This window comes from Ascaphus truei, chromosome 3 (assembly GCF_040206685.1).
Source record: "Ascaphus truei isolate aAscTru1 chromosome 3, aAscTru1.hap1, whole genome shotgun sequence".
Classification (NCBI taxonomy): Eukaryota; Metazoa; Chordata; class Amphibia; order Anura; family Ascaphidae; genus Ascaphus; species Ascaphus truei.
This window is the reverse complement of record NC_134485.1, coordinates 131,540,987-131,557,034: the sequence shown is the minus strand read 5'-3', so window position 1 is coordinate 131,557,034 and position 16,048 is coordinate 131,540,987. Positions and strand designations below refer to the sequence as shown.

Below are 16,048 nucleotides of genomic sequence, written 5' to 3'. Positions count from 1 at the left end.
GATGGCATTTATAACTTGTTTCTACAGTGTCAACCTTATTGCCATTAAGTTTACCAATATAAATTTAAAAAAAAATCAAACTAATTTCAGCTAGAGGGGGGTAGTTTAGTTGCAAATGGGAAACAATCAGTATCAGAAATGATTGCTGATAACCTAACGGCATATATTTGTGTAAGGGTTTCAAACATGGCGCATTATTTGCTGGAGACCACTTATAAAAGGTTACCAATTATGTTTACTGTTTTTGTTTCAGGCATCAGTTTTGTATGTACTGTACATTCTCAACACATACAAATATAAACATCTACCCAAATTCTCAGATTAGTCCCTAATTTCTGATCCTTACTGTGACAGGGTAAATAAAAGCCACCAGTTATATGCCTGGAAAACCTATGTCTAGTCTGCAGTGCAGCACTGACTAGGTTAAACTTCAGCTGGGAGCCTAAGGAAAATTAGTTGGATCCCAGCTGCCTAATCAAGGTGTGTTAAAACCCAGGTTGTAGACACATGGAGCTTGCTGTTGATGAGAGAGGAGTAAGCTGCTAAAGTGATTCCTGAAAACAAGGTCTGAGTAGCAAAGTAGTGAAACTGTGAACTGTCTGTCCCCTGCATAGAAAAAGGGTAGCTGCATATATATAAACTGTCTGCTAAAGAGAAACTGTTTGGTTCGGTTTGCTGAAGGAAAAGCCATTTTCGTTTGTTGCTGAAAAGGAGCTATTTTTGTTTTGTGTGCTGTATATTTTTCAAGGCAAAATAAAACAGCCTTGTCAAGAAACCCACGTGTGTAGTTGCATGTACCCTGCAACATATGGTTGTCAAGAAGTGAGATTTGATTTTTTTACAAAAGGCTCCTGCAGTTAAAGGCCCACAAACACACACACAAGAATGGAAGAAATGTTGAAAGCGTTTCTATACGAGCAGGCCCGGCTGCAAGCGGAGAGAGATGAAAGACTACAGACAGCACAGTATGAGCGGATTGCCAAGCTGCTGACCCAATTCCAAGGGTCTGCCGGTGCAGAACTGGCCAGCAGACCCCCGATACTCCTGAGGAAAATGGCTCCGAATGAGGATAAAGAGGCTTTTTTACTAACATTTGAAAGAGTCGCCGAAGCTCAGGGCTGGGCTGCAGATCGCTGGGCAACTGCTTTGGCCCCGCTCCTCATAGGTGAAGCCCAGGCCTCATATCAGGGCCTCCCTACAGATCAGGCAATGGACTACCGCCAAGTAAAAGCCACCATACTGGATCGCTTAGGTCTGACCCCAGAGACCTACCGGCAGCAGTTCCGGAACATGAAGTACACCACTAAGATGAGACCCCGGGTCCTCGCTCAGCGATTATTGGACTTGTGTACGCGCTGGATACAACCCGAGGAGTGCACTAAAGAGGCAATTCTTGAGCAGGTGGTTTTGGAACAATTTCTACAAGTAATACCCCCTCCCGCACGTTCGTGGGTAAAACGCCACGCTGCTGAAACCCTAGCTTTGGCGGTCCGACTCGTGGAGAACTTCCTTGGGGCTGAGCAGCAGGAGAGTGTCCTGGACCCGACTCCACCGGCACTTGCGGACGCCCAAAGAGGGAGGTCGGATCAATGGGGAACCTTCGGCCCATCACGGGACCGCCAAGTCCAAAGGAAGGAGCAGTCGTTCCAGCAAGGACGGAGTCCAAATGCTGGTCCCCGCAGAGACCCTCATCTCCTTCCGGATGTCGGCTCGTCGCAAAGTGAGAGGAACTTCCAAGGACGTCGCCCGCAGGACCCACCAGATGCCTGGTCTCCAGTAACCGGTACAGCGGAGCGCTATCCACAGCCCCCTCCTGCGAGGGAACCCTCTCCATATTCTGCCTGCGGAAAACAAGGCAACCGGTATGTGGACTGTCCACTGATGGATTGTTCATTCAGCAGAACCGTCGCCTCAGCTTTTACTGGGGAAAATTACAACCCCTGGCTACTTCCAGCCCTGATTGGGGGAAAAAACATCCAGGCCCTTGTAGATTCGGGCTCTGGGAAACCTCTGGTCCTCCAGGAAATGTTACCGTCCAACGTGTGTTCTTTTGACTCCCCATGGAGGATAGAATGTATACACGGCAATGTAAAACCTTATCCGACGGCCAAAATCCGGCTACAGGTGAAAGATAAGGAGGCTTACCTCGAAGTAGGAGTCGCTCCTTGGCTACCTGCCCCCGTTGTGCTCGGTCGGGACTGGCCTTTCTTTGCGGACCTAATGGTCCCAGTCTTTCACGAGGAAAATCCTTCTGGGGCTCAGGAGAACCATGGCAAACTGTTCCCCTTCTCGGCAGACCTTTTTCCCAGTAGACACCGGGTTCAAAAGACTCGGAAGCAAAGACGCTTGGACAAACAGGACTGGTTGCAGAAATCTAGGTCTCAAGGTGACCATTCTCGTAGTCAGAGGTCACAAGTGATGGCTGGAGATGGCCAAAGGGAGGGGGATATGGGCCGTGGAGATTTACCAGACCTGTACCTCCCTGATTTTTGCCAGAAGCAAAGGGAAGACCCAGTCCTTGCGAGACAGTATGACAAGGTGGTGAAAATTGATGAACAGATTTTAGATGCACAGGGGGGTGATAGTATTCCCCCATTTTGAGCTATCAAAGGATATCCTATATAGGGTGAATAGGCAGACACAAACAGGGGAGGTCACCAGACAGATATTGGTTCCCAAGGTGTTTGTTAAATCTGTGTTCACTCTAGCCCATACTGTCCCTTGGGGTGGTCACCTGGGCAGGGATAAAACATTGGACCGTATTTCATCCCGATTCTATTGGCCAGGGATGCATAGTGATATTGCTAAGCTATGTGCAGCATGTCCGGAGTGCCAGCTAACTAGTCCAAAAGAACAAAAACCAGCCCCTTTGGTTCCTCTACCCTTGGTGTCAGTTCCCTTTGAGAGGATTGGGGTAGACTTGGTAGGACCTCTAGAACCTTCTGCGAAAGGACACAGGTTTATCCTTGTAATAGTGGACTATGCAACAAGGTATCCTGAGGCGTTCCCCCTGAGAACAGCAACGGCGAAGCAAGTAGCCAACACGTTGTTGGAACTGTTCTCACGGGTTGGACTTCCCCAGGTTATGTTGACAGACCAAGGTACAAATTTCATGGCTAAACTGATGCAGGATGTCTTAAAGTTACTAGAGGTCAAGTCTGTTCGGACATCGGTCTACCATCCACAGACTGACGGATTGGTGGAAAGATTTAACCGAACTCTAAAAGGGATGCTGAGGAAATTTGTAGACTCAGAAAAGAAAGCCTGGGATGAACTTCTCCCTTTTCTGCTGTTTGCAGTGCGGGAAGTTCCCAGGGCCTCCACGGGATTCTCTCCATTTGAATTGCTCTATGGCCGCCAACCACGGGGTATCCTAGACCTCCTAAAGGAGTCCTGGGAGAAACAGCAGTCCCCTTCTAAGAATACCCAGCAATATGTACTAGACCTTAGGAAGCGCCTAGATGTGGTCGGCCATTTTGCCAGGGAGAATCTTAGATCAGCCCAGGACAGTCAGGAGAGACATTACAATCAGAATGCTCGCATGAGAGTGTTTCACCCAGGAGACCAGGTGATGTTATTGTTACCCAGTTGCTAGAGTAAACTCCTGGCCAAATGGCAGGGCCCATTCGAAGTACTCCGCCGTACGGGTGATGTGGATTACGAGATCGCTCAACCAGGGTCCAGGAAGGGTAAACAAATTTACCATGTGAACTTGGTGAAACCATGGATGATGCAGCGGTCTCTATTCATCCACCCGGTGGAGGAGGAAACGGACTTGGGTCCTCAGCCTCCACGGGAGAACATCGTGAGTGACGATAAAATCCCAATGGGTAAACAGTTGTCCTCTGAACAAAAAGGGGACTTGTTAGCAATAATTACATAATTCCAGGATGTTTTTTTCTGACTTACCAGGACAAACTAACTTAATTTCCCATGCAATCGAGACAGCACCTGGGGTAAAAGTACGTTCCCGTCCTTATAGTTTGCCTGAAAGTCGTAGGGCTCTGGTAGAGAAGGAGGTACAAGAAATGTTACACTTAGGAGTGGTTGAGGAATCATGCAGTGAGTGGTGTAATCCACTAGTTATGGTCCCTAAACCCAATGGGAAGGTAAGATTTTGTGTGGACCTCCGAAAGGTCAATGCGGTATCCAAGTTTGATGCATATCCGATGCCAAGGGTGGACAAATTAATTGACGCCCTTGGTAAAGCGGAATATATATCCACGTTGGACTTGACAAAAGGATACTGGCAAATAACCTTAGAGGAAAAGTCCAAATGCAAAATAGCCTTTGCCACTCCCATGGGTTTATACCAGTTTGTGACAATGCCATTTGGACTGCATGGAGCCCCAGCCACATTTCAGAGACTCATGGATAAGGTACTGAGGCCCCATAGGACTTATACCGCAGCCTACCTAGATGACATTTTCATTTATAGTAAACACTGGCGAGCCCATCTAAATAGGCTGAAAGCGGTCCTCAAATCTCTAAGAGAGGCAGGGCTCACAGCCAACCCTAAGAAATGTGCCTTGGGTAAAGCGGAAACCAGATATTTCGGGTATGCAGTGGGAGGTGGAAAAGTAAGGCAACTAGCCGACAAGGTAGCTGCCCTGAAAGAAGTTCTGACCCCCCAAACAAAAACACAGGTACGCTCTCTGCTGGGTTTAGCAGGGTACTAACTATAACTAACTATAGTCTCCAACTATTCGGAAGTGGCAGCCCCTTTAACGGACCTCACAAAAAAGTGTGCCCCTACACAAGTGGTGTGGTCAAGGGATTGTCAGAGAGCATTTGAGGACATAAAAAGGTGTCTATCAGAGGGTCCCATTCTTAGATGCCCAGACTTCAACAGCCCTTTTATAGTGCAAACAGATGCATCAGAGATAGGGCTAGGGGCAGTGTTGTCACAACAGTTTGAGGGAGTTGAACATCCTATCCTTTTCCTGAGTAGGAAATTGTTCCCAAGGGAAAAAAAATACTCAGTGATTGAGAAAGAGTGCCTCGCAGTAAAGTGGGCAATCGAGGCTTTGAGGCATTACCTGGCAGGAGTCCATTTTACTTTGGTGATGGATCATGCTCCACTGAAATGGTTAAATAGCATGAAGGATTCCAATGCTAGATTGACTAGGTGGTATATGGCCCTCCAACCCTTCTCATTTGAGATTCAGCATATGCCGGGAAAAGAGAACGCAATTGCTGACTTCTTTTCTAGAGAAGGGGTGGATGGTCGGGCTTCAGACGTGCGTAGCCCCAGCCACACACTAACAGGGGAGGAATGTGACAGGGTAAATAAAAGCCACCAGTTATATGCCTTGAAAACCTATGTCTAGTCTGCAGTGCAGCACTGACTAGGTTAAACTTCAGCTTTGAACCTCAGGACAATTAGTTGGATCCCAGCTGCCTAATCAAGGTGTGTTAAAACCCAGGTTGTAGACACATGGAGCTTGCTGTTGATGAGAGAGGAGTAAGCTGCTAAAGTGATTCCTGAAAACAAGGTCTGAGTAGCAAAGTAGTGAAACTGTGAACTGTCTGTCCCCTGCATAGAAAAAGGGTAGCTGCATATATATAAACTGTCTGCTAAAGAGAAACTGTTTGGTTCGGTTTGCTGAAGGAAAAGCCATTTTCGTTTGTTGCTGAAAAGGAGCTATTTTTGTTTTGTGTGCTGTATATTTTTCAAGGCAAAATAAAACAGCCTTGTCAAGAAACCCACGTGTGTAGTTGCATGTACCCTGCAACACTTACATTACAGTATTAGACATGCGCAGTTTCAAAGGATTTGCATGCTAATGCATCTACAATATATTACACAATAATACAACTATAATAACCCTCTTTTAGTGGAACATGAAAAGTATCACAACCTAGAATGAATCTACAGTTCTCTGACTGGGACCAATATGACTTCTATAACTTTGGACTATATATTGTTTGGTTCAAAACTTCTGAAAGGGGAGTTGGTTCTCAGACAACATTATCAAAGTAACATCTACACCAATAGGCAGCACAAAGGGACAGAGGGTACAGACCAAGTAGGCGAGGAAATCGCAAGTACACTATTAAAATATAATGTATACTACTAATATACTGCACCGACACACTTTATTCGAGCAAATACCCGGTATGTACCTGGCAGATACCTGGAATGCGCCGCTCCTCACCTCTGACAAGCCCCGTTGCATTTGCCTTCCCAGCCTGGGTTCATGCCTGGCTGATGGGCGGCTGATCTGTTAAATGATAATGATTAGGATTTAATAGGCTGCAATGCTTCGCGTGTCTACCAGATGGCATAAATTCATGAATTGTAATGCAGTATATATATATGTACTGTGCAGTATTGCAGCAAACGGGAATAAAATGCTTCAATCCCTGCCGGAAAATAACTCAATGCACTCGGGCAGAAAACAGTCACAAACCTCAATACACCCGGGTATACCCGTATTCGTGGGACTAGCCGAGCTCGAATAAAGTGTGTCGCCAGTGTACTGTACAGTGAAATGATTCAGTGCTGCTCAATTCCAAAGCACATTATAACTATACCTTTGTAATCATGTAATAACCTCTGTCGGATAACTTGGCCTACCATTTCTCACATCTGATCTTCAATGAAGGAGCAAATTTAACAAGAGTAGTTCAATTATTTTAATATTAATTAATTTAGTTAATTTTAATATTTTATTTTACTATTTAATATTTTAATATAAATGCTGGGTATAGGGCAAAGAAAAGGTCAAATGATTTTCCAATGCATGCGACACAGTAGGTGTTAGTGATAGACTGGTCTCAAATTCAACCTCTGCTATTATTTGTTTGCGAACTATACAGTATATTAAATCAAGGCATGCTAATGTATCTGTGTTTTGTGTTCAAAAGGAATTTATTTTTATGTTTATATTTCATTCATGTATTTTAACAGTATCGTATAATTTTTGTGTTAAGGATTTGTTGACATATTTAACTCATTACTGATTTACACGGGAATCATATTCTTTAAACTATTTAAAATAATATTTAAATCAAACTACTTGTATACTAAGTTATTTTATTATCACTTTAGCAATTATTAATTATTACAATGATTAATTATTATAATTAAATTACTATTATATCATTGTATTTATTTAATTAATATTTAAATTAATTACAATTTGTTATTAATAATAATTGTTTTACTCTGTCTGTTATAGTCAGATTGAGTTGAAGTATGCCTCCTAAAATCTGCCATAGTATTTTGTATAAAGGAGTTTTTGATGGTAGGACCTTAGATATAAGCGTTTGTGGCAAAATTTGAATTTTTTTCCTTTAAATGTTAATTCTATGTTGGCCGCCTAAGAGTAATGTGATTGGCTTGTAGTGCCTTTTAAACTGTGAGCGTGATATCGTATGTGGCCCCTGACGAAGCACCAACGTGCAAAACGCATTGAGTCACTCGAGGTTACGCATCAGCAGCTGCAGCAGTTCTAGCTGAATTATCGGGAGAGAGGAGAGATTAGTAGACGGCGGCTGCTATGCACGCGTTACATCTGTAATTGCCGCCTGCCATTTCTTCCTGGCTCCTCGCTTGTCGGCCTTCTGCAATATGCATATTGTAAGTAACATTGTTATTACTTTTTGCTTATTTTATTATAGTATCCTCTAATGTTTACTTAATGAATGTAGCTTACACATCTTGATCTTTTTCTACATGGTTAGTGTTTTAAATGTGTTCCTTTTTGGGCACTTTGTCTGGAAATGTTACCAATTAAACTGTATTTATTAACACATGTATTCTGATCCCTTGTGCACTGTTTACTTTTCTTTTTGTCTTTGTGTTATGTGTGATCACATTTACAGTAACCATTAAACTTTGCTATAAATGTGAAGAGAAAGGATATGGCATAGTGTATATTGTGGTATTTCCAAGAAGGAATGATGGTCATAAACGTTATGTGGAATTTCAACATTGGGCACAAAACATGGGCAACTGAATATATGATAGACTTTTTTTTCCCAACTAATTCAATAACATTTTTATAAGTGTTTTACAATGTAATAATCAGACAACAGATTCACAGTCTGCACTCAGCATACAAATGAACACTACTCACTCTATCATGCTCTGTTACTGATGTGTAATGTAAACAGGTTCATTCTGTTAGCTTCCTTAATGTATCACCTACAGACACATCTCATTTTCTTCGGTATTGTTTCAGTATTAGAACAATGTCTGTGAATTGTGAGACTACATTTACATAAAGCACTTCATATTTCCATTTGTTAAAAAAGACAGCTTCTAACTATAGTTACACCTTACAGATAACTAACTGTTATTTCTTAAATAGCGGGTCTTTGCCGTCTGCAAGCCATGGTCTCATGATATACAGTAGAGCAGGAAAAATGTACATAATTGTAAGGTGCCTATGTTCTGCTTATAGCATTAATCTGAATGAGGGAGCACATGGTGGATACTGCTGGGTAAGTAAATGTATCAGATTTCTGAAAGCGTGACTCCCTCAGTATGACATGACATTAGGATAAAATCATTTGAAATAGTGTCTGAATATCTGTGTGCGTGCTCAGGAATTTCAGACAATTACATAATATCAAAATATTAGCTTTAGAATAATTTTAGGCAGCTTTATGAAAGTTAAGAACCTGTGCATATAAACCTGAATATCATGACCTTTCAATCTCAATAACCCATTTTTCTCTCGTCTTGTTATTGTTTTGAACAAAATGCCATTAGCACTGTATTTGCCCTATGTATCCACTTTATTACTCCCTTTTATTCACAGTACCACAAGGCCATGGCAAAAGTGCAAATGACTAGAAATCTAGATAAGTCATGAAACAACGCTCCTGCTGCAAAGAGAAACGTAACCATTAAGTCTTTGAGAATTAAGTCTTTCTTTTAAGATAAATAGAAACATTCAAGCCTTCAAGCTGGAGTTCTTGTGCTTTGCCATAGTGGATCTTAGCATTAAGGTCCCTTCCACAGAGGATCCAGGATTTTCGATCATCTTTTGCCATAGGCACTGCTCTTCCCCTTGAGCATCCATCCAGTCTACTTCACTTCCATAACTCATACCTGTAAATTTTAAAACAGAGGTATTCAGTGGTGAAGGTCAACTGAATAATTCAAAATTATTTCTTTAGTGCTTGCCTGAAGTAACTGGTACTTTATTGTAGGTCTAAAAGCCTAAATCTAAAGAGGCAATGCAATACATACTGCATTGTTTAGCACATATTCAGATTCTCATAAGTAAGTAATATAAACTAAGTTAAGCAGTGTCACATTGAAAAGGGTTTTTGGAAGTAACACATAGCTATGGGCCGTACACTTAGAAGAAAAAAAACACAGGAAAGCAATTTAGTCCTTGTAAACTAGACCAATAGAATTAGTTTAACCCTTTTCCTGACAGACTCGGGTGCCACCAGTCTTCCAGTATTGCGACCATGTAATTTGCTTGGGTAGTGGTCGCGACTGAACCACAGTGATACGAATGGAAGTGAAGTACGGGGCCATGTGACGTCACATGCGTGGAAAGACGCCGCGGGTCACGTGACATCACATGACCCCACATCATCATTAGACGCATCATTTGACACGAGGGGGTGGGGGCACGACCGACGAGGGTGCAGGCAAGGGGGGCGCAAGCAAGGAGAGCTTGCGCACCGCTGACCTAAATGAAATTACACATCATTAAGGTACATGAATCTAACTGGGCATGAACGAGTGGTTTCAGCAACTATTTTTGATTTGCCGTGCTATTCGATAGATATTAACTAGGCTGGCTAGAAAACATTATCCACTGACTAATATAACGGGAATTCGGTTATTGCATTAACCATTTATGGCCCAAGCAAGTTACGGCAAGTGCAAGTCATAGCAATCTAAACCCATATGGATTACACCAGTTTATATATTGATTCGGAGTGTGACCAAGGTGAGCTTTAGTAGATTAAATTCACAGACATACTACTATTAGCTATTTAGCTATTGGTATTGTAAAAGTTTACATACCCCCCACACAATATACTAGTGTATAAATGACTTACCTAGTATAGGTACATCTTTCTGTGCACATGCCATGAATGGTGAGGCAACTATATACTGTACACTTCTCTGGTAATACTATAAGTTAATATATAAGTGGGTATCTGAATTCTGAATGTGGTGTTTTCATTATGTTCTCATCTTAATGAGGAATTTTATTAATTTTTAACATTAATTATAATTAAATAAATGGGTTTATTATTCTCTCGCTGTGTAATGTAGGTGCTTAGATCACAATCTTTGAAATGTAGCTATACTACGCTGTCATGCACCATTATAGGGATATCTGTCTGTGGGGTATGCCACTTTGGAATAACTCACAGTTATCTATTCTCATAACAGTCTTACAGCTCACAATAACAAAGCAGTCTTCTTCCATACAAGACACCTAAAAGCTGATTGAAGTGAATGGGATGTAGGGTATCTTCCAGCACAAGAAGATGTTTTATGGAAAAAGACAACTTAGTAATTATGTGTGCTGTAGAAGTTACACAGTTCCTTTAATAATTAAAAAAAAGTGTGCAAACAGTATCCTCAGTGCAGAAGCAGACTAACAAATCTTCCTTAGTAAACCTTCCTATTGCAGCTCCCGTTTAGTGGAGCAATCGTTATGGGCTCTTAATTCATTAAGGAAAACTTTCCCACTGAAGAAACTTGCCACTTTAAAGCAGCAATCCCGCCTAATCGTTACCCGGTTTAAATCTACCACCAGGGGAACAAAATAGCTGCCAAAGTCCCTGCCAATACGACGCTAAAATGTCAGCGGTTGTGGCTGCCTATTATACAGTAATTTAAAGCCTTTTTGTTAAAAACGGTAATTGTCCTGGTAACTATACTGGAACCAGGGCATTTTAGAGAGCTGGTGGGTTAGTTAGGGAGGAATTACTGCTTTAAGTAGCTTCAAGTAGTAAATATTTAGTTCAAAATAGAAAATAACTAAATTTGTTAAAAAGCATACACACAGCACTTACATAGGATATTTCAGACACAAGACTAGAGATGGGCGAAATGTTCGCAAAACTTATTTAACCAGGTGCAATTTGCCATTTTTTCCTCCTATAAAAATGCAAGGCGCACAAAACTAAATTTGCCTAACATTACACATTAAAATTGAAGATCACATGACCATTTATAATTTATACACTGCCATATTAGCGGAATTGTGGAGTAGATTGGCAAAATTGCCTAACATACTTAAAACTTACTTTCTCCAAAAAAAATGCGTTCAAGAAAAACTTACATATAATTTTCACATCTGTTTTTTTTGTTTTCTGAGACACACTGGGGCTAATTACAGAAAGAAGTCAACAATTAAGACTAAGTGAGTGATTGAGCCTTACCGGTGCCACAGCCCAAACAAACTCCTCCAAGGAAAATGTTACTAGACAGAGATTCCTTGTCCCACACAGTCAGTTCCAAGCAGATGTTCTGTAAGTCAATCGGCTGCAGGCTACTGAAGGTAAATGTGTGGTTCCAGTGAGGGTTTACAGTCTTTTTTATAACTGGAGTTTTGTGCTTTGATGATTTGTTGTTATCTGGTAACAGATATCTGTGCAACAGAAAAGTAGACTTGTTTCAAATACTGTATCATATAAAGATTATTTAGCCAGGCTCTGACATAATAAATATATATATATATATATATATATATATATATATATATATATATATATATATATATATATATATATATATATATATATATATATATATATATAGGAAAGCATTGCCAGTATGCACATTGATTGATATATATATATATATATATATATATCAATGTGCATACTGGCAATGCTTTCCTGTGTTTGAAGCAGACAGACACATACTGTAGTTTTCGGAAAAATGTAAAATGTTTCTACTTTCTCCTTCACATGAAGTTAACTCAACATAATTCAAGTATAGAAGAGGTAGAGGAACTTCACATGTTGGCCAATATGGCAAAGTGTGTTGTGCTGGTAACACTGGTGTACAGTATGTGGGAGTGAGTGGGGAGCACGCCGACGGTGGTGTGGCTCCCTGAGCCTCACACTGCATTACCCTGGTCTAAATTCTTACTTACCTCCTCAAAGAAACAAATAAGGTTAGTTTGGCATGATCTATCCTTCATAAATCCATGCTGACTATTACTAATGATTTTGTTTTCCATTAGGTATTCCTGAATATTATCCCATATTAAACCTTCAAGTAGTTTCCCCACTATTGAAGTCAGACTTATAGGTCTATAATTCCCGGTTGTGATCTAAATATAAGCACCACATCTGCTTTACGCCAATCTTGTGGCACTGAGCCTCTGGAAATGGAGTCCTTGAATATTAAATGTAATGGTTTTGCTATTACTGAGCTTAACTCCTTGAGAACTCTTGGATGTACAGTATACAATCGGGGCCAGGTGCCTTATTTATTTTAAATTTTTCAAGCCGCTTATGGACTTCTTCCTCAGTTAACCAATTGTTCATTAATATGGAGGTTGTGGCTTCCTCCTGCGGCACTACTATTGAAATTGATTCTTCCCTGGTAAACACAGAGGCAAAGAATGTGTTTAATACCTCTGCTTTTTCCTTATCTCCAATAATCTGTCTGCCCATCTCACACTGAAAGGGTCCGATATGTTCTTTTCTCATTTTTTTGTTATTAAGGTACTTAATGAACTTTTTAGGGTTGATATTACTTTCTATTGCAATCCTTTTTTCATTATCAATTTTTGCTAATTTGATTGCCCTTTTGCAATTTTTGTTACATTGTTTATAATTCTGATACGATGCCTCATTCTCTTCTGACTTAAAGAATGTAAACACCTGCCTCTTCTTTTCCATTTCCTCCCCACCTGTTTATTTAGCCACATTGGTTTTGACTTATTTTTTTTATACTTATTACCCAAGGGTATACACTGATAAGTGTGCTTTTCTAACAATGTTTTAAAGACTGCCCATTTATCTTCTACACTTTTCCCTGCAAAAACATCATACCAATGTATTACTTGTAGATTAGCCCTCAGTTTTTTTAAATCTGCTTTTCTAAAGTTTAAGGTCTTTGTTGAACCCAAGTAATCTGTTTTTTGATAATTTATTTCAAATGAGACCATGTTTTATGATCACTGTTACCCAAATGTTCCAGGACTTGAATATTTGTTATTACTTCTACATTGTTTGATATGACCAAATCCAGTATTGCCCCTCTCCTGGTTTGTTCCTCAATAATTTGGGTCATATAATTGTCTTTAAGCACCCCAAAAACATGTTTCCTTTTGTTGTAATGCTAATCTCATTTCCGCAGTCTGTCTGGATAATTAAAATCACCCATTATGCAAACATGACCCAGTTTTGATGCCTTCTCCATTTGCAAAAGTATTTTAGCTTCCTCAATCTCACCGATATTTGGTGGTTTATAGCATATCCCTACAAACATTTTTTTATTTTTATCCTTTTACCTCCACTGCTAATTTCTATCCACAAGGTCTCTACATTTTCATCATTCCCTTCATAAAATCTTCCCTTTATTATATGTTTTAGATCCGGTTTAACATATAAACATACTCCGCCTCCTCTACTATTTGTTCAATCCTTCCGAAAAAGGGAATAACCCTCTAAATGAACTGCCCAGTCATGAGATTCATCCCACCATGTTTCAGTAATGCCTATTATATCGTACTGCTCCCTTGCAGCTATTAATTCAAGCTCCCCCATTTTATCTGTCAGACTTCTTGCATTAGCAAGCATGCATTTCAGGTTTTTTTCAGCCTGTACTATTAGCTTATCTGCTCCTTCCTTTCTGCGCCAACTTGGTTTAGTCTTTAGAAGTTTTCTAGTATTATCTGTATGTACTATCATGTATTGATACTATGTTCCTTTTTACATAGTTACATAAAAATAGGTGAATCAAAGTATATTTCGAATTCACAGGTTATATTTATATGTGTGGTTAATCAACCATCTCTGGTTCCTATTTTTCCTGTTGTTGCAGTTTGCTTTTTATATCAAAGTCCTTTACGGTAGAAGAATGTTTATCCATACAGACACAATGGTAATCTAGCTGTTATTTGGTTTTGCTTATAGGATATGTTCGCCCACCATTCCTGTTGATATTCAGGCGAATATTTATACATTAATTCCCAAGTTTTGAGACTCCGCTGTTTGTATATACATATACACTGTTGATATTAAATGGATATGCAGTTGATTATCTTATGGGAGGCGGAATAGTGGGGGCTCAACATTGTAATGGTACTTATAGAAATGCTGTATAGGTGAACCCCTCATTGAATCCATGGGGGACTTGTGTCCCCAGGGTATAAATCCACTTGACTTCGGATTTCAAAAGTATATCGTCCAAATCACCTCATCTGATGACTAAGAAGAAATGGTCAATACCCAGAAAACTTATATATGACGTGTCACACTTGTGTACCTGATTTACATGTCTGGATACAGGAGTATCCAGATTGTTTCTAACGGTACCAATGTGCTCAAGAAAACGTCTCCTGAGCTGTCTTGTGGTTTTCCCCACATATTTTATCCCACACCTGCATGTAGCCAAGTACATCACACCTATTGTTTTGCAGTTTATGAACTTCTTAATTGTGAAGTTTTTACTTCCATCCCAATTCCAAAATTCTTTGGAAGGGTTCATAAACTGACATTCCTTGCAGGACCCACAGGCATAGGTCCCTGTTGTTTTGCAATGTAACCAGGTCTCTTTGCATGGAGCCTTGTAATGGCTATGTACCAGACGGTCTAAAAGATTCTTAGGCTGTCTATATGTAATTGAGGCTGTTGTATTGAGAGTTTTTCTTAATTCTTTATCTTCTAACAAGATGTGCCAGTGGCGATTTAGCACATCGCGGACACTATGCCATTGTCTGTTTATATGTACCAATTATTCTAAAAGGTTGTTCTTTAGTTTTTTTTGTTTGTGTTGTCATATAACAGGTTATGATCTGTATTTTTAGCTCTTTTGTATTCTTTTGCAATACATGTTTTGCATTGGCCACTATTTTAAGAATTTAGATCTCATAATCTTGCCTGTTGTTCAAAAAGATGGTCATTAGAGCAATTTCTCTTGGCCATTAGGAACTGGCTAGCTGGTATTTTCTGTATAAGGGCTTTTGGGTGGTGACTTGAAGCCAACAATAAATTGTTGGTTGCAGTTGCTTTGGTGTGCACAGTAGATTTTAAGATTCCGTCAGATCAAGGAATGTAATTTTGTCTGGATTTACTTCACTTGTTCATTTAAAATTATGGTTGTTTTGATTCAATATATTGACAAATTCATTAAATCTATCTACCGTGTCGTTCCAAAGAACAAGAACATCGTCAATATATCTTGACCACAACTCAATGTGTTGGGTATAGCTCAGCATCTCATATGTAAAGAGTTTACACTCCTTCCACCACCCCAAATAGATGTTGGCATATGTTGGGGCACACGGTGTTCCCATAGCTGTACCCTGGAGTTGGTGGTAGATTTTCCCGTTGAAGAGACAATTATTGTGGGTTAGAACGTAATGTAACAAATTTACAACAAATTCATTATTGTTACTAAGGTCAACACTTCTAGACCTTAAAGTGTGTAACTGATGTTATACCTGTCCCATGTTGTATACTAGTATACAAAGTCTCAACATCCAAAGATGCTATTAGAGTGGTTGGTGATACATATATTCCATCCAATGTTTTGAGAATATCAGTAGTATCCTTTGTATATGAGGGTAAGTTGGTGACAAAAAATCTGAGTATTGAGGATATTGACAAATTTAAACATGAGATTAAAGAAAGGAAACAGAAGAAATTTTGGAGTGATGTAAACGATTTTAAAACAGGGAAGATTTATAGAACCAATATCAAATGTAGCGATCCTGAGCCCCACGATTCCTCTACATAATGGGAAAATTCCAATACAGAGGGAGGAAGTATATGGGGGGTGGGCGGGGACGACGACAGTAAACTGAATGAGGTTCTACCCATTCTCAAAATAACTGTCCATCTAATTTTTTAGGGTTACCCAGGATTGGTAGAGGAG

The 16,048-nt window shown here is 40.1% G+C and overlaps 1 protein-coding gene across 9 annotated transcripts in view; it reads right to left on the bottom strand.

Moving 5' to 3' along the window:
* Positions 1–8,729: 8,729 nt before the first annotated feature.
* SYTL5 (synaptotagmin like 5) overlaps positions 8,730–16,048 on the bottom strand; it is a 564,125-nt gene continuing 556,806 nt past the window's right edge. For 8 of the 9 annotated variants that reach the window (XM_075589551.1, XM_075589552.1, XM_075589553.1 and 5 more), the window contains 2 exons: positions 11,374–11,582; positions 8,730–9,064 (listed from right to left, as the gene is read on the bottom strand). In XM_075589551.1, the coding sequence (XP_075445666.1) occupies positions 8,907–9,064; positions 11,374–11,582 (367 nt within the window). In that variant the 3' untranslated portion in view covers positions 8,730–8,906. Of the gene's footprint in view, positions 9,065–11,373; positions 11,583–16,048 lie in introns of those variants that run through there. The other variant, XM_075589559.1, reaches the window with a different exon arrangement.